The 27,933-nt window shown below is 43.1% G+C and overlaps 1 protein-coding gene across 1 annotated transcript in view; it reads left to right on the forward strand.

Annotated features, from left to right (window-relative positions):
- Window positions 1-27,933, forward strand: part of LOC117505999 (calcium-dependent secretion activator 2-like) — a gene marked incomplete at its 5' end in the record, with an annotated part of 155,959 nt that overhangs the window by 59,759 nt on the left and 68,267 nt on the right. Inside the window, 7 exons of the mRNA XM_034165543.1 lie at window positions 12,703-12,822; window positions 16,704-16,733; window positions 18,468-18,623; window positions 21,905-22,052; window positions 23,074-23,088; window positions 26,111-26,185; window positions 26,645-26,728. Of these exons, the coding sequence (XP_034021434.1) occupies window positions 12,703-12,822; window positions 16,704-16,733; window positions 18,468-18,623; window positions 21,905-22,052; window positions 23,074-23,088; window positions 26,111-26,185; window positions 26,645-26,728 (628 nt within the window). The remainder of the gene's footprint in view (window positions 1-12,702; window positions 12,823-16,703; window positions 16,734-18,467; window positions 18,624-21,904; window positions 22,053-23,073; window positions 23,089-26,110; window positions 26,186-26,644; window positions 26,729-27,933) is intronic.

Raw genomic sequence — 27,933 nt, forward strand, 5'->3', positions numbered from 1 at the left:
CAGCTCTCCACCAGCACTGTTTACGGTGCGGGTGGGATGCTGTTGACCCTGACTGGGGATGTTGTCGGGCGGTGGAAGGAGTACTTCGAGGATCTCCTCAGTCCCATCGTCACGTCTTCCGAACAGGAAGCAGAGACTGGGGACTCGGAGGCGGACTCATCCATTACCCAGGCTGAAGTCACCGAGGTGGTTAGAAAGCTCCTCGGCGGCAAGGCTCCTGGGGTGGATGAAATTCGTCCTGAGTACCTTAAGACTCTGGATGTTGTGGGGTTGTCTTGGCTGACACGCCTCTACAACATCGCGTGGCGATCGTGGACAGTGCCTCTGGATTGGCAGACCGGGGTGGTGGTCCCTCTGTTTAAGAAGGGGGACCGGAGGGTGTGTTCCAGCTATAGGGGGATCACACTCCTCACCCTCCCCGGTAAGGTCTATTCCAGAGTACTGGAGAGGAGAGTTCGACTGATGGTCGAACCTCGGATTCAGGAGGAGCAGTGTGCTCGAGGGTTCATGGGAGTTTGCCCAACCAGTCCACATGTGTTTTGTGGATCTGGAGAAGACATTCGACCGTGTCCCTCGGTGTACCCTGTGGGGAGTGCTCCGGGAGTACGGGGTCCAGGGTCCTTTGCTAAGGGCTATCCGGTCCCTGTACGACTGCAGCAGGAGCTTGGTTCGCATTGCCGGTAGTAAGTCAAACCTGTTTCCAGTGCACGTTGGCCTCCGCCAGGGCTGCCCTTTGTCACCGGTTCTGTTCATTATTTTTATGGACAGAATTTCTAGGCGCAGCCAGGGTGTAGAGGGGGTCTGGTTTGGGAACCACAGAATCTCGTCTCTGCTGTTTGCGGACGATGTGGTTCTGTTGGCTTCGTCAAATCAGGACCTTCAGCATGCACTGGGGCGGTTTGCAGCCGAGTGTTAAGCGTCCGGGATGAAAATCAGCACCTCCAAATCCGAGGCCACGGTTCTCGACCGGAAAAAGGTGCTTTGCCCTCTTCAGGTCGGTGGAGTGTCCTTGCCTCAAGTGGAGGAGTTTAAGTATCTCGGGGTCTTGTTCATGAGTGAGGGACGGATGGAGCGTGAGATTGATAAACGGATCGGTGCAGCATCTGCAGTGATGCGGTCGCTGTATCGGACCGTCGTGGTGAAGAGAGAGCTGAGTAGGGGGGCAAAGCTCTCAATTTACCGATCGATCTACGTTCCGATCCTCACCTATGGTCATGAGATTTGGCTCATGACCGAAAGAACAGATTGCGAGTACAAGCGGCCGAGATGAGTTTCCTCTGCAGGGTGGCTGGGCGCTCCCTTAGAGAGAGGTTTAGGAGCTCGGTCACTCGTAAGGAGCTCGGAGTCGAGCCGCTGCTCCTCCACGTCGAAAGGAGTCAGTTGAGGTGGCTTGGGCATCTTTTCCGGATGCCCCCTGGACGCCTCGCTGGAGAGGTGTTCCGGGCACGTCCCACTGGGAGGAGGCCCCGGGGAAGGCCCAGGACACGCTGGAGGGACTACATCTCTCGGCTGGCTTGGGAATGCCTTGGGGTTCCCCGGAAGAGCTGGAGGAGGTGTGTGTGGATCGAGAGGTCTGGGCGGCTTTGCTTGAGCTGCTGCCCCCGTGACCCGACTCCGGATAAAGCGGAAGAAAATGGATGGATGGATGGATGATGATTTTATTATGTCCTTGGAGTATGTAATAAAGTATAACTCTCTCTCTCTACACACACACACACACACACACACACGAGGTCTATTAGAAAAGTATCCAACCTTATTATTTTTTTAAAAAACCATATGGATTTGAATCACGTGTGATTGCGTCAGACAAGCTTGAACCCTCGTGCGCATGCGTGAGTTTTTTTCACGCCTGTCGGTTGCTTCATTCGCCTGTGAGCAGGCTTTGAGTGAGGTGGGGTCCATTTTATTGCGAATAAATGTCTGAACGATTTGGAGCTTTGCTGCATCAATTTTCTTCCAGAAACTGTGAGAGACCTCCAGGTGGACACCATTCGGAAAATTAATATGGCTTTCAGGGACGATTTTATGGGGATTAAACAGATTACGGAGTGTTACTGCCGCTTTAAGGACGGCCCACAACTGCTGAGAGCGCGGCGCGCTCCCAGCCCCCATCAACAGGCTGACACCCCACTAGAACAACCAGATCATTTCCAACGTGAAGGCTTTGTTGATCCGGAACCTCGTCTGACTTTCACAAAAAGGCTGAAGATGTGGGCATCAGCACGTTTTCGGTACATTCCACCATTACAGGAGTTTTTTTCATGGAAAGAAAAGCGGAGGGATGCGCCACGGAGCCGTTCATTACGTGGGACAAAACCACCTCGGTGTTGGTCTCACAGGACGGCTTTCAGGTGGATTTCAGACGGATTCCGGTTGCTTTCCAATCGTGTGAATATCCGATTGTGATTGTGCATGAGCTGGACATGCCAGAACATGTCCCGTGAGGCTTCATCACTGCGTTGCTTTGCGCCGAGTGGCTGCACCGCGACGTGCGGTGGAGCCGCTTCTCTTTCCATGACAAAAACTCCTGTAACAGTGGAATGTGCCGTTCATTTTTAAACTGGACGCTGTCTTGATCCGGTATGTTGTCTGACTAGCATAGGAATTGTGAAAAGACGTGGACATCAGCACATTAAGACAGACGTGCGGAAGAGTTCCGTGCGTCGCGGTGCAGCCGCTCAGCGCAAAGCAACGCAGTGATGAAGCCTCACGGGACATGTTCTGGCATGTTCAGTTCATGCACAATCACAATCGGATATTCACATGACTGGAAAGCAGCCGGAATCCATCTGAAATCCACCTTTAAGCCGTCCTGTTAGACCAACACCGAGGTGGTTTTGTCCCGCGTAATGAACGGCTCCGTGGCGCGTCCCTCGGCTTCTTTTTCCATGAAAAAAAAACTCCTGTAACGGTGGAATGTACCGAAAAAGTGCTGATATCCACATCTTCAGCCTTTTTGTGAAAGTCAGACGAGGTCCCGGATCAACAAAGCCTTCACGTTGGAAATGATCTGGTTGTTCCAGCAGGGTGTCAGCCTGTCGATGGGGGCTGGGAGCGTGCTGCGCTCTCAGCAGTTGTGGGCCGTCCTTAAAGCGGCAGTAACGCCCCGTAATCTGTTTAATCCCCATAAAATCGTCCCTGAAAGCCATATTAATTTTCTGAACGGTGTCCACCTGGAGGTCTCTCACAGTTTCTGGAAAAAAATTGATGCAGCAAAGCTCCAAATCGTTCAGACATTTATTCACAATAAAAATCTGCCGAGAGGGTGGACCACACCTCACTCTAAGCCTGCTCACAGGCGAATGACGCAACCGACAGGCGTGAAAAAACTCACGTATGCGCACGAGGGTCAAGCTTGTCTGACGCAATCACATGTGATTCAAATCCATATGGTATTTTAAAAAAATAATAAGGTCGGATACTTTTCTAATAGACCTCATATATATATATGTGTGTGTGTGTGTGTGTGTGTGTGTGTTTGCAGAATTAGCACCGTCAGTTAGTTCCTCCAACTTGTCGTCCCTCAGAAAACTCTGCATGTTTAGCTAAACGCTGCCCGCATTAGTGAGCATCCTTTAGCTAAGCATGGTACCAAATTTGCACACTAAATGCAACGCAACACAAATGGGACAAATAATCTGTCACGTGACATACAAAGCACCAATCAAATAAAAAGTATCCACTCAGCTGTTTTATATATATATATATATATATATATATATATATATATATATATATATATAGCAGCTGATTTGTGTAAACTGGTTGAAGATGTAAAGGAGGAACAGATGCTGTGACAGTACAATGACAGTGTGTAAGCAGTGCACGGTAATGTGCACATGGTGGACAGGAGGGGGAGTTTTGTTCCACGGTGTAACAGCCTGTGGTTAGATGCTGTTCCTAAGCCTGTTTGTGAGTGTGCTCAGGTACCTGCATCTCCTGTGAGGAGGGTGAAGAGACCCTGGTGAGGCTGAGTGACATCCTGAACAAGGGATCTGGTTTTGCTCAGACAGTGTTTATGGTAAATGTCAGGGATGGAGGGGAGCCAGTGGTCCCTTGGGTAGATTTCACCACCCTTTGTAGTGCTTTACAGTCACAGTACAGGGGTCAAAATACATTTTTTAACCTACTTGCACTGGTGCTAGTAACAAAAAAATTACTTGCACCAAAAAAAGTTACTTGTACAACCAAAAGTCACTTTAGAAAGGACAAGTTGGGAAAGCAGGCCGACTGGGTGACTGTGAGGAGGAAGCGTAGTTCTAAACAGAAGCCCCGTGTACACCACCAACCCGTTCACCTTTCTAACCGTTTTTCCCCACTCAGTGACACACCCGCCGAGGAACAAACTCTGGTTATTGGTGACTCTGTTTTGAGAAATGTGAAGTTAGCGACACCAGCAACCATAGTCAATTGTCTTCCGGGGGCCAGAGCAGGCGACACTGAAGGAAATTTGAAACTGCTGGCTAAGGCTAAGCGTAAATTTGGTAAGATTGTAATTCACGTCGGCAGTAATGACACCCGGTTACGCCAATCGGAGGTCACTAAAATTAACATTGAATCGGTGTGTAACTTTGCAAAAACAATGTCGGACTCTGTAGTTTTCTCTGGGCCCCTCCCCAATCGGACCGGGAGTGACATGTTTAGCCGCATGTTCTCCTTGAATTGCTGGCTGTCTGAGTGGTGTCCAAAAAATGAGGTGGGCTTCATAGATAATTGGCAAAGCTTCTGGGGAAAACCTGGTCTTGTTAGCAGAGACGGCATCCATCCCACTTTGGATGGAGCAGCTCTCATTTCTAGAAATCTGGCCAATTTTCTTAAATCCTCCAAACCGTGACTATCCAGGGTTGGGACCAGGAAGCAGAGTTGTAGTCTTACACACCTCTCTGCAGCTTCTCTCCCCCTGCCATCCCCTCATTACCCCATCCCCGTAGAGATGGTGCCTGCTCCCAGACCACCAACAACCAGCAAAAATCTATTTAAGCATAAAAATTCAAAAAGAAAAAATAATATAGCACCTTCAACTGCACCGCAGACTGAAACAGTTAAATGTGGTCTATTAAACATTAGGTCTCTCTCTTCTAAGTCCTTGTTAGTAAATGATATAATAATTGATCAACATATTGATTTATTCTGCCTTACAGAAACCTGGTTACAGCAGGATGAATATGTTAGTTTAAATGAGTCAACACCCCCGAGTCACACTAACTGCCAGAATGCTCGTAGCACGGGCCGAGGCGGAGGATTAGCAGCAATCTTCCACTCCAGCTTATTAATTAATCAAAAACCCAGACAGAACTTTAATTCATTTGAAAGATTGACTCTTAGTCTTGTCCATCCAAATTGGAAGTCCCAAAAACCAATTTTATTTGTTATTATCTATCGTCCACCTGGTCGTTACTGTGAGTTTCTCTGTGAATTTTCGGACCTTTTGTCTGACTTAGTGCTTAGCTCAGATAAGATAATTATAGTGGGCGATTTTAACATCCACACAGATGCTGAGAGTGACAGCCTCAACACTGCATTTAATCTATTATTAGACTCGATTGGCTTTGCTCAAAATGTAAATGAGTCCACCCACCACTTTAATCATACCTTAGATCTTGTTTTGTCTTATGGTATGGAAATTGAAGACTTAACAGTATTCCCTGAAAACCCCCTTCTGTCTGATCATTTCTTAATAACATTTACATTTACTCTGATGGACTACCCAGCAGTGGGGAATAAGTTTCATTACACTAGAAGTCTTTCGGAAAGCGCTGTAACTAGGTTTAAGGATATGATTCCTTCTTTATGTTCTCCAATGCCATATACCAACACAGGGCAGAGTAGCTACCTAAACACTGTGAGTAAGATAGATTATCTCGTCAATAGTTTTATATCCTCATTGAGGACAACTTTGGATGCTGTAGCTCCTCTGAAAAAGAGAGCCTTAAATCAGAAGTGACCGACTCCATGGTGTAACTCACAAACTCGCAGCTTAAAGCAGATAACCCGTAAGTTGGAGAGGAAATGGCATCTCACTAATTTAGAAGATCTTCACTTAGCCTGGAAAAAGAGTTTGTTGCTCTATAAAAAAGCCCTCCGTAAAGCTAGGACATCTTACTACTCATCACTAATTGAAGAAAGCAAGAACAACCCCAGGTTTCTTTTCAGCACTGTAGCCAGGCTGACAAAGAGTCAGAGCTCTATTGAGCCGAGTATTCCTTTAACTTTAACTAGTAATGACTTCATGATTTTCTTTGCTAATAAAATTTTAACTATTAGAGAAACAAATTACTCATAACCATCCCAAAGACATATAGTTCTCTTTGGCTGCTTTCAGTGATGCCGGTATTTGGTTAGACTCTTTCTCTCAGATTGTTCTGTCTGAGTTATTTTCATTAGTTACTTCCTCCAAACCATCAACATGTCTATTAGACCCCATTCCTACCAGGCTGCTCAAGGAAGCCCTACCATTAATTAATGCTAAACTGCAGGATTGTCTTATAGACATAAAGACATGGATGACCTCTAATTTCCTGCTTTTAAACTGAAGTAATTGTACTTGGCCCCACAAATCTTAGAAACATGATGTCTAACCAGATCCTTACTCTGAATGGCATTACCCTGACCTCTAGTAATACTGTGAGAAATCTTGGAGTCATTTTTGATCAGGATATGTCATTCAATGCGCATATTAAACAAATATGTAGGACTGCTTTTTTGCATTTACGCAATATCTCTAAAATTAGAAAGGTCTTGTCTCAGAGTGATGCTGAAAAACTAATTCATGCATTTATTTCCTCTAGGCTGGACTATTGTAATTCATTATTGTCAGGTTGTCCAAAAAGTTCCTTGAAAAGCCTTCGGTTAATTCAAAATGCTGCAGCTAGAGTACTGACGGGGACTAGAAGGGGAGAGCATATCAATCAATCAATCAATTTTTTATATAGCGCCAAATCACAACAAACAGTTGCCCCAAGGCACTTTATATTGTAAGGCAAGGCCATACAATAATTATGTAAAACCCCAACGGTCAAAACGACCCCCTGTGAGCAAGCACTTGGCTACAGTGGGAAGGAAAAACTCCCTTTTAACAGGAAGAAACCTCCAGCAGAACCAGGCTCAGGGAGGGGCAGTCTTCTGCTGGGACTGGTTGGGGCTGAGGGAGAGAACCTGTTGGGAAGGTGTCGTAGCACGGACCCACAACAGGGGGCGCAAATGAACGGACAATGAGTAAGCCAAACGGTAACAATTTAATGTTGTGATAATACACAACGAAACGTGTCGTAATTTTCACAGTCAATAAACACCAGGTGATGTGTGGGCAGGCTCGAAGATAGAAGACGCCCGACGAGAGAGAAGCCGCGTCCCACACGGCTTCCACCACCAACGGTCTGAAGAACACCGGAGCCGCCAAGTCCCGAGTCCCCAGGTGGCCTCTGTCTTCGACTGTCGACCCTGGTACTGCTGGCAGAAAGCAGAAATATGATGTGTGAGTGTGAGTCCGCACACTCAGTAATTTACAGTCCAGACACCGTTAGGAGGGAGCACCTCCACCTCCAAATCACACACACTCGTGCAGCTCCTGTTTGTCCCTCTTCTGGGTCTTCACAGGAATGCGACTGCACACAGAACAATGTTAGACAACGTATTAGTCAGCAGAGAAATTACCTTGGTACTGGTAGTCGATTTTTCGGCGGGGAGGTGGAGTTGCAGTCCGGCTTTTATGGTGGTGATGATAAACGAGTGACAGCTGGTGCAGAGGATGAGTGACAGCTGTCACTTCTTCTGGGTCTGGCGCCCTCTCGTGCTTGGAGCCCGCACTCCAAGCAGGGCGCCCTCTGGTGGTGGTGGGCCAGCAGTACCTCCTCTTCAGCGGCCCACACAACAGAACCAGGAAAAAGACATGCTGTGGAGGGGAGCAGAGATCGATCACTAATGATTAAATGCAGAGTGGTGCATACAGAGCAAAAAGAGAAAGAAACAGTGCATCATGGGAACCCCCCAGCAGTCTACGTCTATAGCAGCATAACTAAGGGATGGTTCAGGGTCACCTGATCCAGCCCTAACTATAAGCTTTAGCAAAAAGGAAAGTTTTAAGCCTAATCTTAAAAGTAGAGAGGGTGTCTGTCTCCCTGATCTGAATTGGGAGCTGGTTCCACAGGAGAGGAGCCTGAAAGCTGAAGGCTCTGCCTCCCATTCTACTCTTACAAACCCTAGGAACTACAAGTAAGCCTGCAGTCTGAGAGCGAAGCGCTCTATTGGGGTGATATGGTACTACGAGGTCCCTAAGATAAGATGGGACCTGATTATTCAAAACCTTATAAGTAAGAAGAAGAATTTTAAATTCTATTCTAGAATTAACAGGAAGCCAATGAAGAGAGGCCAATATGGGTGAGATGTGCTCTCTCCTTCTAGTCCCCGTCAGTACTCTAGCTGCAGCATTTTGAATTAACTGAAGGCTTTTTAGGGAACTTTTAGGACAACCTGATAATAATGAATTACAATAGTCCAGCCTAGAGGAAATAAATGCATGAATTAGTTTTTCAGCATCACTCTGAGACAAGACCTTTCTGATTTTAGAGATATTGCGTAAATGCAAAAAAGCAGTCCTACATATTTGTTTAATATGCACTTTGAATGACATATCCTGATCAAAAATGACTCCAAGATTTCTCACAGAATTACTAGAGGTCAGGGTAATGCCATCCAGAGTAAGGATCTGGTTAGACACCATGTTTCTAAGATTTGTGGGGCCAAGTACAATAACTTCAGTTTTATCTGAGTTTAAAAGCAGGAAATTAGAGGTCATCCATGTCTTTATGTCTGTAAGACAATCTTGCAGTTTAGCTAATTGGTGTGTGTCCTCTGGCTTCATGGATAGATAAAGCTGGGTATCATCTGCGTAACAATGAAAATTTAAGCAATACCGTCTAATAATACTGCCTAAGGGAAGCATGTATAAAGTGAATAAAATTGGTCCTAGCACAGAACCTTGTGGAACTCCATAATTAACTTTAGTCTGTGAAGAAGATTCCCCATTTACATGAACAAATTGTAATCTATTAGACAAATATGATTCAAACCACCGCAGCGCAGTGCCTTTAATACCTATGGCATGCTCTAATCTCTGTAATAAAATTTTATGGTCAACAGTATCAAAAGCAGCACTGAGGTCTAACAGAACAAGCACAGAGATGAGTCCACTGTCCGAGGCCATAAGAAGATCATTTGTAACCTTCACTAATGCTGTTTCTGTACTATGATGAATTCTAAAACCTGACTGAAACTCTTCAAATAGACCATTCCTCTGCAGATGATCAGTTAGCTGTTTTACAACTACCCTTTCAAGAATTTTTGAGAGAAAAGGAAGGTTGGAGATTGGCCTATAATTAGCTAAGATAGCTGGGTCAAGTGATGGCTTTTTAAGTAATGGTTTAATTACTGCCACCTTAAAAGCCTGTGGTACATAGCCAACTAACAAAGATAGATTGATCATATTTAAGATCGAAGCATTAAATAATGGTAGGGCTTCCTTGAGCAGCCTGGTAGGAATGGGGTCTAATAAACATGTTGATGGTTTGGATGAAGTAACTAATGAAAATAACTCAGACAGAACAATCGGAGAGAAAGAGTCTAACCAAATACCGGCATCAGTGAAAGCAGCCAAAGATAACGATACGTCTTTGGGATGGTTATGAGTAACTGCCCCTGTCTGAGCCTGGTTCTGCTGGAGGTTTCTTTCTGTTAAAAGGGAGTTTTTCCTTCCCACTGTCGCCAAGTGCTTGCTCACAGGGGGTCGTTTTGACAGTTGGGGTTTTTCCGTAATTATTGTATGGCCTTGCCTTACAATATAAAGCGCCTTGGGGCAACTGTTTGTTGTGATTTGGTGCTATATAAATAAAATTGATTTGATTTGATTTGATTTAGTCACTTTCACACCGGGCCCACTTTGAATTGCTTCTCCCTGTGGCGTCATGACGACGCAGGAATTTCTGTGTCAGGTGCGCACAGCAGGGGGTCACAGAGGAGGTGAGAACGCAGCTTTCATGTTCCCTGCACAGAGAAATCAGAGTGCGCTTGTCTGGCTGCAGACAGACTGTGCACTCTGATTTCTCCTCTAGTTTATATTTGTTCTTGTGCTGAGCTGCCGATCTGCGCTCTGAGTTCTTTTATAGTTTATCTTTCCTCCTTTGACCATGAGATGCGCGCGAACAAACCGTCTGTGAGTAAATGTGGAGATGTCTGAAGTTGTACTTCATGTGGACATGTCCTGTGTCTGGCAATCAGTCTGTGAGCAGGACTTACAGTAGTGTTCAGAATAATAGTAGTGCTATGTGACTAAAAAGATTAATCCAGGTTTTGAGTATATTTCTTATTGTTACATGGGAAACAAGGTACCAGTAGATTCGGTAGATTCTCACAAATCCAACAAGACCAAGCATTCATGATATGCACACTCTTAAGGCAATGAAATTGGGCTATTAGTAAAAAAAAGTAGAAAAGGGGCTGTTCACAATAACAGTAGTGTGGCATTCAGTCAATGAGTTCATCAATTTTGTGGAACAAACAGGTGTGAATCAGGTGTCCCCTATTTAAGGATGAAGCCAACACCTGTTGAACATGCTTTTCTCTTTGAAAGCCTGAGGAAAATGGGACGTTCAAGACATTGTTCAGAAGAACAGCGTAGTTTGATTAAAAAGTTGATTGGAGAGGGGAAAACTTATACGCAGTTGCAAAAAATTACAGGCTGTTCATCTACAATGATCTCCAATGCTTTAAAATGGACAAAAAAAAACAGAGACGTGTGGAAGAAAACAGAAAACAACCATTAAAATGGATAGAATAATAACCAGAATGGAAAAGGCTCACCCATTGATCAGCACCAGGATGATCAAAGACAGTCTGGAGTTACCTGTAAGTGCTGTGACAGTTAGAAGACACCTGTGTGAAGGTAATTTATTTGCAAGAATCCCCCGCAAAGTCCCTCTGTTAAATAAAAGACATGTGCAGAAGAGGTTACAATTTGCCAAAGAACACATCAACTGACCTAAAGAGAAATGGAGGAATATTTTGTTGACTGATGAGAGTAAAATTGTTCTTTTTGGGTTCAAGGGCCACAGACAGTTTGTGAAACGACCCCCAAACTCTGAATTCAAGCCACAGTTCACAGTGAAGACAGTGAAGCATGGTGGTGCAAGCATCATGATATGGGCATGTTTCTCCTACTATGTTGTTGGGCCTATATATCGCATACCAGGTGTCATGGATCAGTTTGGATATGTCAAAATACTTGAAGAGGTCATGTTGCCTTATGCTGAAGAGGACATGCCCTTGAAATGGGTGTTTCAACAAGACAATGACCCCAAGCACACTAGTAAACCAGCAAAATCTTGGTTCCAAATCAACAAAATTAATGCCTCACAGATGTGAAGAAATCATGAAAAACTGTGGTTATACAACTAAATACTAGTTTAGTGATTCACAGGATTGCTAAAAAAGCAGTTTGAACATAATAGTTTTGAGTTTGTGGCGTCAACAGCAGATGCTACTATTATTGTGAACACCCCCTTTTCTACTTTTTTTTACTAATAGCCCAATTTCATAGCCTTAAGAGTGTGCATATCATGAATGCTTGGTCTTGTTGGATTTGTGAGAATCTACTGAATCTACTGGTACCTTGTTTCCCATGTAACAATAAGAAATATACTCAAAACCTGGATTAATCTTTTTAGTCACATAGCACTACTATTATTCTGAACACTACTGTATGTCCTTTTTTAACACAGTGATGAGAGAGTTTGATCGGAGAGTGAGCACCTAACAGCCTGCAACGAATTATCACAGCAACTCACTCCGTGTGTGAGAGTCATAAAACACAGGGAAGACGAAGACACACAATTTCCAGTGTGTCTTTCCTTATTTATTCCTTTATTGATTCATTCTACTGGTGGTTATAGTTGATAAAACTTGAATAAAGTTACTTGCACCAGTGTTAGTGAAGTATAATATTATGTGCACAAACTAGCACATGCACATACTATTTTGAGCCCTGCAGTACCACAGTACTCAGTGCCACACAGAAATACAGTTAGTAAGGATAGATAGATTTGGACCAGAGAGTTGATCTTGGATCTTTTGGACCAGACAGTTGATTTCGAATCTTTTGGATCAGACAGTTGGTCTCGGATCTTTTGGATCAGACATTTGATGTCAGATATTTTACATCAGACAGTTGATCTTGGATCTTATGGAGCAGAACTCTTGGATCTGATAGGTGATGTAAAAAGAATGGCTCAGAGCAAAGATCTTGTGAACCATGTCAAAGCAGCCATTGGATTACATGATGTTCTCCACTGTTTGTCAAGAGCATGAAGCAGAAGCGGGAGGGTCATGTGACCACATCTGCTGGGCTTATGAAGACATCACGTAAGGTGTTGTAGCCAGAGAAAAGTGACGAGGAATACACAGTGAGCCGCCTCTCACCAGAGCCCTGAGAACCAGGTGGACAGAACCCATGAGGTAGTGCTGGTTCTCCAGCCAGCGTCTGGCTGTGGGACTGAGAGGTCCAAAGTACAGGTTCCTGGATGGCTGTTTGTGTTTTGTACTTTATTATTGTCTGCTGTCATGAGGGATTGCTTTCTTCTTTTTTCTTTCATTCTTTTTCCATTTTGTTTTCCCGTCCTTGTTGATCTTGTGGCTGACTTGGACCGACAGGTTGTTCACTAACAATCTGGTGAGTGTTCCTCTTCCTAAAGTCCCCAGCCTTCCCCTCACACTGCCGCAGATGCCCAGATTCTCCACGCCAGCTTGGATGGGACCGCCGTCCGAGAACACGTACGTACGCGTGGAAATGTTTGTTTGGACTCGAGTCTTCATACACATTTAAAACCGACAAAAATATCAACGTCATGACCTCTGTTCAAATAAGGAACGGTGTGTGTGTGTGTGTGTGTGTGTGTGTGTGTGTGTGTGTGTGTGTGTGTGTGTGTGTGTGTGTGTGTGTGTGTGTGTGTGTGAGTGAGATTTCCCAGCATGCACCTCTGATCTGCTCATGTTTCTTGAGTCACAGACTGTATGTAAATCTGGACCATGTTCTGATGGCAGAGCCACGCTGCCCCCAGGATATTTCCAAAGCTAGGAGGCAGTAGAGAGCAACAAGGCGCAAGAACTCAAACGTGAGATTCCAGTCGATGAGGTTCAGCTCAGCGTCACTGTTTGGTTCTTGTGGGTCTGAAGACAAATTATTTTAAGTAAATATTTTTGTCATAAAAAAACAGTTGCATTAGTAACTGTCATTTCCGTTATCAACCCAAAATAACGAATCCTTTGTGTTTGTGGGATGATTTCAGAGAAATGATGTGGTTTTAATCATGATATTTGTTTTCTTCCTGTGCCAGAAATGAGTTCATCCATTCTGTCAAAGGGAAGACATGTTGAACACTGCCCCTTGCTGGACAGTTCAGGAATGTGCATCCATATCAAATTATGACTACAGTAAAACTTGCTTAAACTGTCATCATATAAACTGGATATTCACACTCACCAGACAATTTCAGAAGTCACAATGTTTTTCTATGGATTTCCATATAATAAACACCGTACATACCAGACTTTGTATAAAGGATTTTTGCTCACATCGGACAAAAAGTCCTGCCTGATTGTAATGTATTTTCATTAAAAACCCCTCACATGTACCAGACAGAGCAGTCTGGATGTGTGCCCAGTAACAGAGGTACAAAATGAAGTTCAACACTGACACTCGCCAATTCGAGGAAAGTGGGCACCATATTTCCATGATTAAAAGACCGGCTGTTTATTTTTTCAAACCGTGCTCAGACCCAGGACCTAAGCCAGTCAGGCTGTAATTCAAGGCCGGTGATTATTAACAAAATGCTGCTTGCTGCCTGCAGTGTAATATGGTGTTAAGTTTTGCACATATCCCTGGGTGTGACCAACCCAGCTGCTTTATATCACAGCCCCTCTGCAGGGCTGTGAACTCTCCCTGTGACGTGCACCTGCTCAACAACTGAGACCGCAAAGGCTGTGACTTGTCTCTTTTACGTTTTCACTCCTTCCTCTCCTGTCATATTTTAATAGATTTTGCACTGTGCACACTGATTACATTTCAGTCATGGATGGCCAAAAAGTCTGCAAAAAACCAACTTTACAACACAGAGTCAGAAAAAGACGCTCAACTGACCCACAATTCATGGAGGGAAATTACACGTACTACAACCCCTGGCAAAAATTATGGAATCATCGCCTTCGGAGGATGTTCATTCAGTTGTTTAGTTCTGTAGAAAAAAAAGCAGATCACAGACATGACACAAAACTAAAGTTATTTCAAATGGCAACTTTGTGGCTTTAAGAAACACTATAGTATTTTGTTGCACCACCTCTGGCTTTTATAACAGCTTGCAGTCTCTGAGGCATGGACTTAATGAGTGACAAACAGTACTCTTCATCATTCTGGCTCCAACTTTCTCTGATTGCTGTTGCCAGATCAGCTTTGCAGGTTGGAGCCTTGTCATGGACCATTTTCTTCAACTTCCACCAAAGATTTTCAATTGGATTAAGATCCGGACTATTTTCAGGCCATGACATTGACCCTATGGGTCTTTTTGCAAGGAATGTTTTCACAGTTTCTCTCTATGGCAAGATGCATTATCATCTTGAAAAATGATTTCATCTTCCCCAAACATCCTTTCAATTGATGGGATAAGAAAAGTGTCCAAAATATCAACGTAAACTTGTGCATTTATTGATGATGTAATGACAGCCATCTCCCCAGTGCCTTTACCTGACATGCAGCCCCATATCATCAATGACTGTGGAAATTTACATGTTCTCTTCAGGCAGTCATCTTTATAAATCTCATTGGAACGGCACAAAACAAAAGTTCCAGCATCATCACCTTGCCCAATGCAGATTCGAGATTCATCACTGAATATGACTTTCATCCAGTCATCCACAGTCCACGATTGCTTTTCCTTAGCCCAGTGGTAGGCAACCTGTTCCAGAAAGAGCCATGAGGGTGCAGGTTTTCTTTGCAGCCACTGACTCCACCAGGTGATTTCCCTGATTAACTGATTCCATCTGCTCAAAGTGATATTAATCAGTAAAATCACCTGGTGGAGTCAGTGGCTGCAAAGAAAACCTGCACCCTCATGGCTCTTTCTGGAACAGGTTGCCTACCCCTGCCTTAGCCCATTGTAACCTTGTTTTTTTCTGTTTAGGTGTTAATGATGGCTTTCGTTTAGCTTTTCTGTGTGTAAATCCCATTTCCTTTAGGTGGTTTCTTACAGTTCGGTCAGACGTTGACTCCAGTTTCCTCCCATTTGTTCCTCATTTGTTTTGTTGTGCATTTTCGATTTTTGAGACATATTGCTTTAAGTTTTCTGTCTTGATGCTTTGATGTCTTCCTTGGTCTACCAGTATGTTTGCCTTTAACAACCTTCCCATGTTGTTTGTATTTGGTCCAGAGTTTAGACACAGCTGACTGTGAACAACCAACATCTTTTGCAACATTGCGTGATGATTTACCCTCTTTTAAGAGTTTGATAATCCTCTCCTTTGTTTCAATTGACATCTCTCATGTTGGAGCCATGATTCATGTCAGTCCACTTGGTGCAACAGGTCTCCAAGGTGTGATCACTCCTTTTTAGATGCAGACTAACGAGCAGATCTGATTTGATGCAGGTGTTAGTTTTGGGGATGAAAATTTACAGGGTGATTCCATAATTTATTCCTCAGAATTGAGTGAGTCCATATTTTTTTCCCTCTGCTTGGTCTAAAAAAGTAACCGTTACTGACTGCCACAATTTTTTTTTCTTGATTTCTTATAGTGTTTCTTGAAGCCAGAAAGATGCCATTTGAAATGACTTTAGTTTTGTGTCATGTCTGTGATCTGCTCTTTTTCTACAAAATTAAACAACTGAATGAACATCCTCCGAGGCCGGTGATTCCATAATTTTTGCCAGGGGTTGTATGTCATTGGTTTGGAGGTTGATTATTGTATAAAGAAGTGGAGTTTGTTGAGGGACAGATTAATCCAGAAAAGCCGCTGTTCCTGCTGTAAATTGCATAAAGTTACAACGGAGATTTTAAGGTACCACTCATTTTGTCCATGTTATACATATAGCAGATTGTGTCTGTTTTATCCATATAATGGATTTTGATTATATCAGGCAAACTTCACTGGTCCACCTGAATCCATTATATGCAAGTTTTACTGTGTGATACAAATAAATAAATGAATTGGACATATTGACATGTTTAGAAGTGCATAAAACAGTTGTTGAACAAAAACATCTACATGCACTTTGATTTTTGTATCCCGTGCAAAGGTGAGATGTGCTAAGATAGGCAGCCAATAGGGGGCAGTACACAGTTTGTTCTACTTCATAAACTTTATATACAGTCTTTGTGCATGTGCATTAAAGTGTCCAAGTTGCTAAATGCATAGACTGTGTATTAACTTTCCCCACCGCAAGGGGGCACTGTGGAGCATTGGATGGTTTGTCGTCAGTGTTGTTGTGGCTGAGTTTACTAAGCGCATGCTGCATCGTGTCCCTCTGAAAAGTCCTCTCACGTTCTCTGTGCGTCGTGAGACTGTCAGCTGCACGTTTACCAAGAGTTTGTGATTTATTGCTTGTCATGTGCACGTCACATGCACAGTGTCTGAAATAATCACACACTTCAATCCTGTGTTGCAGCTTGCCCGGGATAAACCTACCCGACATCTTGTAAGTTTCCACATGTGACTATAAGTCACCTGGTCTTCAACAAGCAGTGTCAAAACATGAGAAGAACATCATCCCCATAAAACGCCGGCTCATCTCACAGCTGCTTCTTTTCTTTAACACAATCAAATCAAGATGAAAAAATTATAATAATAAAAAACAACTTGTGTAATTAAAGTGACGTGTTTTTAATTCCAACATGAAAGCTGCAGGTGCACACTGCATGTGCACGTACAACCCCAACAGAACGCACTCATGATGACTCAGATTTTCTGCTTCTACTGGTCAGGAGTGACGGCATGTTCTGGTGCCGCGCAGTCACCACGTGACAGAACCACGTCAGCTCCTGATTGGCTCCTATGACCCACAAATAACCTCCTCTCTGCTGCCAACAGGTGAAATGTGGGCGTGTCCCTGGCCAGGTGAGATGTGGGCGTGTCCTTGTCCTCCAGCTGTCAGAGTCCTCAGCACTGAGGTACCTGCATGCTGGATCGTGTCCAGAGAAACACACCACATGGACTAAATGTGGCAGCCACAAAGCCATGCCAGCGGTACCCACATATCCACTAAAGAGACCGGGAACCAGAGACATCCAGTTGTCACTTTAGGTCACTGTTTATTCTGAACTGTTCCTAATGGCTAAGTTGTTGAACTTGTGGGTGGTTTAAGTGTTTACGTCCTGTGGGTTCATGGTTTTTGGGTTTCAGAAATGGTCCTAAAACATTTAGCTTGTGTTTTGGTCTGACGGTTTTCATCATGTCATTTTCTGACAGATGACATAAGTGGCAGTGAAAGCTGCTGCACCTCCGGTTTGGGTCTGAGGATGTGCGCGTAGGCGGCGCCGGCGTTGGTGGCCATGTGTAGGTGTGTGCACTCTCAGGAGGACGGCGCCTCGTCCTACTGTGTACTTGTACCTCACTTCACTCAAATAAAAGAGAAAAATCTGGCACTTCATTAGTTAGCACAGACGGGCGAGTGGGATTGTCCCGTTCCCTGGGGAGCAGGGCGGAGCGCGCTCACAGAAGAGCACCACTAATTAGACATGAGGGGGATCGCCGCCGAAGCCACGGACTCGAAGCGTTTCTTCCCTCTGCGCCACTTGTTAAGATAACAGTCTTTTAAAGGCGAAGTGAGAAAAGCGAGGGAGTGAGAGGTGCTTGTTCTAAGCCTGGATCCGCCCCTCCACCCCCCTGTTGCTGCAGCCGCTCGCTGTACACTTGGATGGCGGTGGCGGCCAGCGTGGCCATGTGTTGCTATGTAACCTGTTCACCGGGGAGACGGCCCGGCGAGCCGCCCATCTGTGTCCGTTTGACAGTCCGAAGCACCAAAACCTGTTGAAGAATGCCACCAGACCCGGCACGGACCCCGGATCCACGGGGCGACTGGGATCCACAGACCTGATCTGCTCAGAAACAAACAGCACACCTGACTCAGAGACACGCCCCCATTTAGGTCATGATTTAATTCAACATGTGAAAAATGAGCCATCATGGACTTAAAGAACGTCCACAGTCAGGACAGAGAGGCGTGAACGCGCTGCACCCGGGGACCTCCAACAATGATTTAAAAAACATACCTGAGGTTTTTTGTGCAATCTGATTTGTTTATTTCTCACAGAAGAATTTTAAGAACTGAAAAAGCCTTTTTGGAGGCAGTTTAGGTCTGAGCTGTGTCAGGGGGCGTGGCACTAACCTGCTGTCGTTGTCGTTTGTCTGTTTCCGTTAACGCCGACCTCAGTAACGGCTCTGCCACCTCGGAGGATTTGTTCTGGAAGCTGGACGCTCTGCAGACCTTCGTCTTGGACCTGCACTGGCCTGAGGTCGAGTTCGCCAAACATCTGGAGCAGCGGCTCAAACTGATGGCGAGCGACATGATTGAGGCATGCGCCAAACGGTCAGAACACTTCAGACCTACACTTCCTGTTTGTCATTGCAAAAATTCACTTCATTTTTTTTTTTTTTTTTGCAAAACCTTTCAGTTATTTTTCATTTTTGCCATTTTCTCACAAATTCTTGTTTTCCCAATTAAATTAAAAGGCAAAATTAACAGATTATAAATCATGTCGTTTGAGAATTTGTTTGCCTTGACTTTGCCAACAGGGGGCGATATTGAAGTTGCACTGTGGGTTCTGTACATTCTCTGGATTTTACATGTTTTATTTATTTATGATATCAGTTAAATCTGACTGACTGGAGTCTCTGTTGTGCTTTCAGTCAACATTAGTCCAGATGAGTCCACTTCTGTGTCCCAGACTACCGTGATGGACAGACAGCTCTGTCCAATCACACCCACTGAACACTTTGGTGGCTTCCCTCACTCACGTCTACTCAGTTTTTGAGGGCTGCCACACTCTACATTTTTTAATGATTGATTTAAATGAAGTCTAAGAAAATGTTTTTGTATCTTCTTGATTTATCTGAAGAGATGCCTGATCTAATATTATTTGTTTTATATTCTTATTTAAAGCAGCAGATGTCCAGGAGCTTGCTGGCTCTCAGGGATCCTGCCTGGTCTCCGGGAGCCCAGCAGGCCTTAGGGATCCTGGCAGGTTTCATGGATCCTGGATTTGATCCATAAAAACAAGCATAACTCAAAAGTTCTTGTTCAACACGGTGGCAACACTTATTCATGGACAACCACCTGTAGTTTTCCTGGATTACTTTGAGATGAAAATAGAAGACACCAGGTTAAACATATCCCAGCATGCCTTAACCCAGCCACTACACCCTGCTATTGAGGTGGGCGCCACTACTGAGGTATTACCTAGATTTACAGAATTTGATAGTATCTCACTAGACATGCTTACAAAACTCGTAACGTCAACAAAAAGCACAACCTGTTTATTTGATCCTATACCAACAAAACTGTTTAAGGACCTGTGGCCCACTCTTGGGCCGACTGTGCTGGAAATTATTAATCTTTCTTTAACTTCTGGATCTGTTCCTAAATGTTTCAAATCTGCAGTGATTAAACCATTACTTAATAAACCTAATCTTGACCCTAGTCTATTGACAAACTATCGTCCGATATCAAATCTATCATTTTTCTGGAAAAAGTGGGGTCACAGCAGCTCGTAGACTATCTTACTGAGAATAATCTCTTTGAGCCACTGCAGTCTGCTTTTAGAAAATATCATTCCACAGAGACGGCTCTCACTAAAGTGGTGAATGATCTTCTGCTTACAATGGATTCAGACACCACTACGGTTCTGTTGCTGTTAGATCTCAGTGCTGCATTTGATACCGTGGATCATCATATTCTACTTGATAGGCTGGAAAATCATTTTGGGATTACTGGGAGTGCCCTTGCATGGCGACGTCATATCTGACCAGTCATTCTCACTGTATTTTGTACAATAACACTACCTCTAACCTTAGTGACATGAAATTTGGGGTTCCACAGGGGTCTGTCTTAGGCCCCCTGCTTTTCTCCCTTTATATAGCACCCCTTGGGCACATATTGTGGCGTTTTGGGATTACCTTTCACTGCTATGCAGATGATACTCAGTTATACATGCCGATAACTGCTGGTAATCTCGTTCACAAAAAATCTTTAGAAGATTGCCTTGCAGCAGTGAGAAGTTGGATGTCTAGAAACTTCCTACTTTTAAACTCAGATAAGACTGAAATGATGGTTCTTGGTCCAGTGAGACATCAACATCAATTTGACCAGTTAACACTTAGCCTAGGCTCGTGTGTCATACATCACACTGACAAAGTGAGGAACCTTGGGGTAATTTTTGATCCTGCATTGTCCTTTGACCTCCACATTAGAAATATTACAAGGACTGCTTTCTTCCACCTGTGAAATATAGTGCCATCCTGTCTATGACTGATGCTGAGACCCTGATTCATGTGTTTGTCTCTTCTAGATTGGACTACTGCAGTGTTCTATTTTCTGGTTTACCACAGTCCAGCATTAGGGCTCTCCAATTGTTTCAAAATGCTGCAGCCAGACTTTTGACATGAAGCAGAAAGTTTGACCACATTACACCCATTTTGGTGTCTCTTCACTGGCTTCCTGTCCCAGTGAGATCAGATTTCAAGGTTCTGCTACTAGTCTATAAAATTGTTCATGAACTGACACCTCCCTACCTACCTGAACTAATTAAACCTTACCTACCGGCCCGGGCTCTGCGTTCTCAGGGTGCAGGACTACTTTGTGTCCCTAAGGTGAATAAGAAGTCTGCAGGTCACAGAGCTTTCTCTTATCGTGCCCCTGTTCTGTGGAATGATCTCCCTGCATCAATAAAACAGTCAGATTCTGTGGAAACTTTCAAGTCCAGACTTAAGACGCACTTATTTTCCCTTTCGTATGGCAGCATACTGCTATACTATGTTTCTATGCTTTTTAAATGGACTGCATTTATATAGCACTTTTCTATCTGCATCAGATGCTCAAAGCACTTTACAATAATGCCTCACATTCACCCCGATGTGAGGGTGCTGCCACACAAGGTGCTCACTGCACACCAGGAGCAATAGGGGATTAAAGGCCTTGCCCAAGGGCCCTTAGTCATTTTCCAGTCAGGCTGAGATTTGAATCCAGGATCTTCTGGTCTCAAGCCCAATGCATTAATCAGTAGACCATCACCTCCCCCTTTTTACTCTTTTAATTAATTTTATTAGTAAACGGAGAGGGCCGCGGCCTCAACTTTACCTAAATTCTGGGTCTTTTAGTGAAGCTTATGGCTAGTGGCCGGCGATCACCTTAGTATTTACTGTTTTTGTTGTTGTTTAATGCTGAAAAATTAAACAGTATTTGTTGTCTTTCTGATGCCTGATTGTTTTTTTTTTCTCTCTCTCTGTTTAAGGTGCAGCTCCATCCAGAGATGGGTGTGATGTCTATTTCTGCAACCCTCCTGTCCTGTGCACCATGTATATTTGTTTTGTAAATGTGTCGCTAGCATGGCCCAAGCAGAGGGTCACCCCTTTGAGTCTGGTTTGCTTGAGGTTTCTTCCTCAGAGGGAGTTTTTTTCTTACCACTGTCGCCTGTGTTCTTGTCTGGGGGTTGGTAAGGTTAGACCTTACTTATGTTAAGCGCCTTGAGGCAACTTTGTTGTGATTTAGTGCTATATAAATGAAAATAAATTGAAATTAAATTGAATCCTGGCAGGTCTCAGGGATCCGGTGTCCTGTGTCGTGTTGTCCGAGGGTCTTTTTTTGTCTTGCAGAACCAAATCAGCGTTTGATGCCCAAATGCAGAAGCTGTTGAAGTCAACGGAGCTGCGAGTTCCGCTGTCGGTCTGCACCATGTTCAACGTGCTGATGGATGCCAAGAAGCAGTGCTCCAAACTGTGCGTGCTGGACTTGGGTCCGGAGGTTCGTGTCTTAAAGCCTCAACTGTGAAAATATAAATTATGAGGAAACGCGTCTGCCATGAAACCTTTGATGACAGCATTGATGATGCTGCTAACCTTTGACCTGGCTGCTGTCTGGTTGTGTTAACGCGCTGCCGTGTGTCACATGTTTAGACCTGGTTCAAATCCAGAACCACAGTTAAAGACAAATGAACCGTATGTCTCACCTGAACTAAGGTTCAGGTGAGACCCGCATGCTGCAGTTTAGACAACAGTCCTGTGAAACAGGGCGTGACCCAGAGTGTTGATGTTTAGGACACGCCCACGTCTGCGTGTTATTTTGTGCCATGTGCGGTGACAACATGGCGCTTTGCACACACCGCCGCCCAGAACAAAGCTGCGCTGTGGTCTCATGACACATGACATTATTATACGCTGAAAAATAAACCAGTAAGAGTTTTATTCTTTAGTCGCCGTGTGATTCTGATCCGGTGCAGAGGTCAAAGGTTACAGCAAACACAAAGAAGGTTAATATGAAAATGGTTTAAAATAGTATTTTTTGTTTTTATTTTCTTCTTTCTCTGGACTAAAACATGTCTTTGTTGGTTGTCATAGCAACATGAAAACGTCAGTGAAACAATAAAAAACACGGAGGAAAATTTCAACACTGAAGTGTGTTGTTTTTTTCCCACTTCGTGAAGTTTTTCTGACTTTTAATCATTCTGTCAGAATGAACTTCTTTCAGCGCTGACGCTTCAACCTTGATCATAGAACTTGAAGTTTTTTTTGTGTGTGTGTTTTTTTTGGTCCAAAGCGTTTTCTAAAGAAGAAAAGACTTTTATAGCTGCTGTTTTTTTATGACATGTACGAAGTGTTAAATTTCTTCTGAAGTGTCCAAAATGATCATAAAAGGCAAGCAGCTAAAAGATAAAACACTTTTAAACTTTCAGCACTTGTTTTTTTCTATAAAGTATTGTTGACTTTTAGTAATATGTTTTTTTTTGTCTCTGTCTTTGTCCCATGTGTCTCTGTATGGATGACAGACGGACAGTCAGTGGGTAAGTCCACCTTTTAACTCTGTACCTTCTGAACAAACACTGCCGTAATTTTAGTTCTTTGACAGGAATTAAAAGGGGAAAAACAATCATTAAATGAATTAATACTAATATAATAAATATTTCCTAACCACAAATTCAAGTACTGAAACCAAAAATAAATCACAAAACACAAAGACAATAGGTGTGTTTTTTTTCTGGATTTAAAATATATATGTGTGTGTGTGTGTGTGTGTGGTGGTGGTTGTTATGAAAACAGACACTCCCCCTGGATGAGTGACAGCATGGAGCCGCCTTCATTTCAAAGATCGTGTTAAAGTTCATGTCAAAACAAGATGACGGTTTGTTAATTTTCAAATTCAACATTCAATTAATTTTTTCATCGTCACTGGCGAGAATGTGACGCTGCGTCTTTCTTCTCTCATCTTGACTCCAGTGTCCTTCATTAGTCCGGTCGGGGGGACGATGAGGACGTCTCGAACGTCTCCTTTGACTCCAATTGACTGCACGTTGGTGTTTTAAAACCCAGCAAATCTTGTAATCAGATTTTTGTTTTTTTGTTTTTGGGATGTTTACAACCTGAGTCTTACAGAAAGCCTTGAAATTTCCACACAAGTTTTCTGGAAGGTTGTCGTTCTCTAGAATCCTCTGCTGCTGTTGAAAAATCAGCAGATCTTACACAGTTGCTGCAGCCTGTTAGTCTTTCAAATTCCAGTAATATTTAAAAATCTATCAGATATTCATTGTTTCTAATAATAATTCATTCATTCATTGCTTCTTTAATACAGACAGTCAGTAAATAGTCATTAGCACTAACAAACAGTGTATAAAATGTTAGTGTTTTATCTCTGTTAGTTTTGGAGATATGGGGACTTGAATAGTGGGCATGAACACGTTAACCAGTAAAGTTCCATAAGCCATAACTTTTGAACTATTTAAGAACAATGCATGAAATTTTCAGGAATTGTTCTTGGGTATAAGGTGATTTTATTTACTGCAAATGAATGTCCACACCTGTATATTTACCTGGTTATGGTTTGTTGAAATCTGTGGGGAGAAATTGTTTGTGCTTTCAAGCATTTTTGTCTTTCTGTATCTCCTTGTTTAAACATGTCGGCTCAGGTCGGCTGACCAGCTGCTCCTGGAAGTGCCAAGTTTGAAGGAATTTCGGGGGGGCTTTTTCTGTCATTGCTCCTAAAATGTGGAATAGTTAGTGAGGCACCTTTCATTGGTTACTTTTAAAAGTTTGTTAAACCCTTTAACATCCTCACATTTTTCAATAAAATGTAGTAGATATCAGTATGCTCTATCAAACGGCTGAGTTGACAAAGGGTTAAAAAGTCTTTTTTTTCTCTCTGGCTTTTGATACCAACGAGACTTAATTTGATCATTTTATTTTGCGGTTCTTGTTTTATGTTGTTGTATCGTGCAGCACCTCGTGTCAGCGGTGGCTGCTTTGAGGTGCTTTTTAATTAAAGTTGGTATGGTACTTATTTTGTTCACTAAGTATGTATTTGTTTAAAGGAAATTAAACATTTATTTATGTAGCATTTTAAATCCTAAAAGCTACAATGAAATGTTAATTTGTATAAATCAGCGGAACAGTCTGTTGTAAGTGGCACTATTTATTTATTTACTTATTTATTTTCCAGTAAAATCTGAGTCTGCAGTTCAGGATAAAATGCTTAAATGTTGCACAATGTGACATCATTTAGCTCAAGTATGAAGTAAATCTGAGATGTTCGTTTGGAAGTATTTTCTGAAATTTGAGGCAAATTTATCCAAAAATATTGTTTCAAATGAGAATCATTTCTTTGTTTATTTCAATATGCTTCATTATTTTTAAACAGACGTTTTTCATTCTTGTTGGGACGGGTTGTCTGTCTGTCTGTCAGTCTGTCCACCTGTCTGTTTGTCCATCTGTCCTCCTGTGTCTGTCTGTCTGTCTGTCTGCTTGCCATCCAGGTCCTGTCTCGGTTCTGTAGTGTGGTCGGTGCTCCCTGACCTGATCTGACCTTTCTTTGACCCGGGTTCGTATATGTTCATCCTGAGGTGATTGAACACAGTCTCTGGGTGACCCCGCCTCTTTTTTTTTTTGCAGGATGCTGTCATAGGTTACAGTCCCGCCCACTGTGCATAACAGCAACCTTGGGAGCATTTCTTCTTCTTCATCGTAATCTTTGTGTTCTTCTTTTTCTTTGTCTTTCTTGTCTTCTTTGTCTTTGTCATTCATGGCCTTCTATTTCTTCTTCGTCTTTGCTGTCGTCTCCTTCATTTTCTTCTTCATCTTCTTTATCTTTGTCGTCGTTGTCTTCTTCTTTTTCTCCTTCTTTGTCTTCTTCTCCTTCTCTGTCGTCTTCCTCCTCCTCCTCTTGGTGTGTTTGGTGGTAACCTGTGAAGGCGTTTGTGTTGAAGCGTTTGCAGCTGAAGTGTCGACTCAGCAGAACATAAATGTTTGTAAAACCAACATTGTTCTTTTCAGGTTTGCTGCCTCTTCGCTCTTTTTTCTCTCTATTAAATAAGTTAATTGATGGAAGAGAAGAAGAAAAGCTCTGACAGATTACGCGCGCTGAAAAGGAGGTGTGATTTTTGTAAAAACAAAATTAACGCTGTAGACGCCGACCCGGCTGGACCTGCAGTTTGTCCGCCATGCCGGCGCTTTGTGGCTTGAATTTTTTAATTTGGCCGTTCTTTAGACGCCCCTGAAAGGCCATTATGTGAGCGAGCCGGGCTGCCATTCACTGCTCGCTCCCGCCGCACCTTTTTTTTTTTCTTTTTTTTTTTCAGCCGTCAGTCTGTTTGTGGGATGTGAAATGACGGATTAATTGAATCTGGTGCAGAGTGTTTGGACCGCTGCAAGGACACACACACACACATCCTTCACATTCCTTTGCTTTGTGCACCTCATCCAGCCACACAGTGGCGCTCTCTGTCCCGTTCTTTATTTACTTATTTTGCTTTTTATTGTGTGAGGTCAGAATCATCTCTTTAAATGTAGTTTGTTTTGTTTTTTGACCCCCTGCAGCAGCAGTACCACTCAAAAATCGACGTCCTGATTGACGAGACGTTCAAAGACATGATTTCATCTCTTCTCCTCAAGGTAATCTGATTACTCCACAATAAACCACCTTCACCTTTTCATTTACATTATTCTAGTTTCACTTTTTTTTTAATTAAACATTTTCTTTTTCTGCCTATTTTTTGTTTGTTTTCTTTCATTTGTTGGCTCTTTTTCTTTTTCGTACTTTTCTCATTTTAAATCCTTTTTCCCTTTTTGTTTATGTATTTGTTTACATTCATCTTTTTTTCAAAATAAAGGACAGTCTTCAGTTCTGGAATATTACAAAAAATTTAAATAAATGTTTTTCATTCTGCTTTTGTTTTTTACCTCAAACTGACATAAAATTTAATATTTCTGCAGCTATAATTCTGTAAATTATTACATCATTCTGGTTTAAAAATAAATAAATGCAATTCTGCCTTCCTTATATATATATATATATATATATATATATATATATATATATATATATTAATTTTTTTTTTTTTTTTTTTTCAGTTTGCAGCGGTTTTAGACGGTGTCCTGTCCAAACTGTCCAGATATGACAAGGGTTCCCTCTACTCCTCCATCCTGTCCTTCACGGTGAGTTTTTTTTTTTTTTTTGGACTTTTCTCTTTGTTTCTCTCCATCAAGCAGCCACCAAATCTGCAGACGTCCCTGTGAGTTGTCCTCACAGTTGACCCGCCGCTCTCTGTGTTAGTCTCCATCTGTTGTTGGCGGAGGAATCAGACGGCGATCATGTGCCTGCCGGGCGTCTCACTTTGTGCTGCGTTCAGCGTGAAGAGGCTTTTATTGTGAAGATCACACGGGCCTAATTAATTGCACTCCTATCCTCTGAGATGTGTTTCTGCATTTTCTGAAGTGGCGGTTTGCAGGCGACGGCGGGTTAATGAAAGGCAACGGCGAGGGAAAAAAGGGAAAAAAACACATTAGGCGGAAACAAAACATTTGGCAGCATTCAGATTGTCAGCGGGAAGAGAGTCCAAATTTAGATCTGACTGAACCGACAGCGACCTCACGTTCAAAAGGTGATTAACGAACCGTCCAGATTCATCCAGACTTTATTAAATATTCACCAAAGATTTTCATTCTCCAGTCTGAGCTGATGAATAAAGAAGAATTCAGCGTCAACGTTTACACTGACTGAACTCCAGAGTCATCTTTGAAATTATGGAGACAGAACTTAACAGCAATCACAGCAGGAATCAGCAACAATGGGGGTGTGTCCTTGGCCAGGTTACACGAGGGCGTGTCCTTTGGCAGGTTAAACGGGGGCGTGTCCTTGGCCAGGTCAAACAGGGGCGTGTCCTTGGCCAGATGGAAATGTGGACATGTCTTTGGCCTGGTGGAAGTGTGAGTGTGTCCTTGTTCAGGTGATGAGGAGAGATGAGGAGGATCACTGACACTGCCAGACACCACTTTTAGTCCATGTGGTGAGTTTCTCTGGACATGATCCAGGACACAGGTGCCTCAGTGTGGAGGACCCCAGAGACTGGAGAAGGTCAAGGACACGCCCACATTTCACCTGCCCATGGGCACGCCCACATTTTACCTGGCTGCAGCAGCTGCAGGCAGTTCCGTGGTGTTGATGCAGTGAACCATGGCTCTCGTCTATCCTCCCAAAATTAACTCTTTTTGTTTTATTTTTTAAGACATTTTTCACACAGAGAACAAAAAAATTTAGGTTTTTTTTTTTAAGTAAACACACAGTCTGTTTTTAGTGGAACTGCTTGATATGTAAACAGCTATTTTAAAATATGTGTTTTTGGTAACAGTTTTTTTAAAAC

The sequence above is a fragment of the Thalassophryne amazonica genome, unplaced genomic scaffold, assembly GCF_902500255.1.
Source record: "Thalassophryne amazonica unplaced genomic scaffold, fThaAma1.1, whole genome shotgun sequence".
NCBI lineage: Eukaryota > Metazoa > Chordata > Actinopteri > Batrachoidiformes > Batrachoididae > Thalassophryne > Thalassophryne amazonica.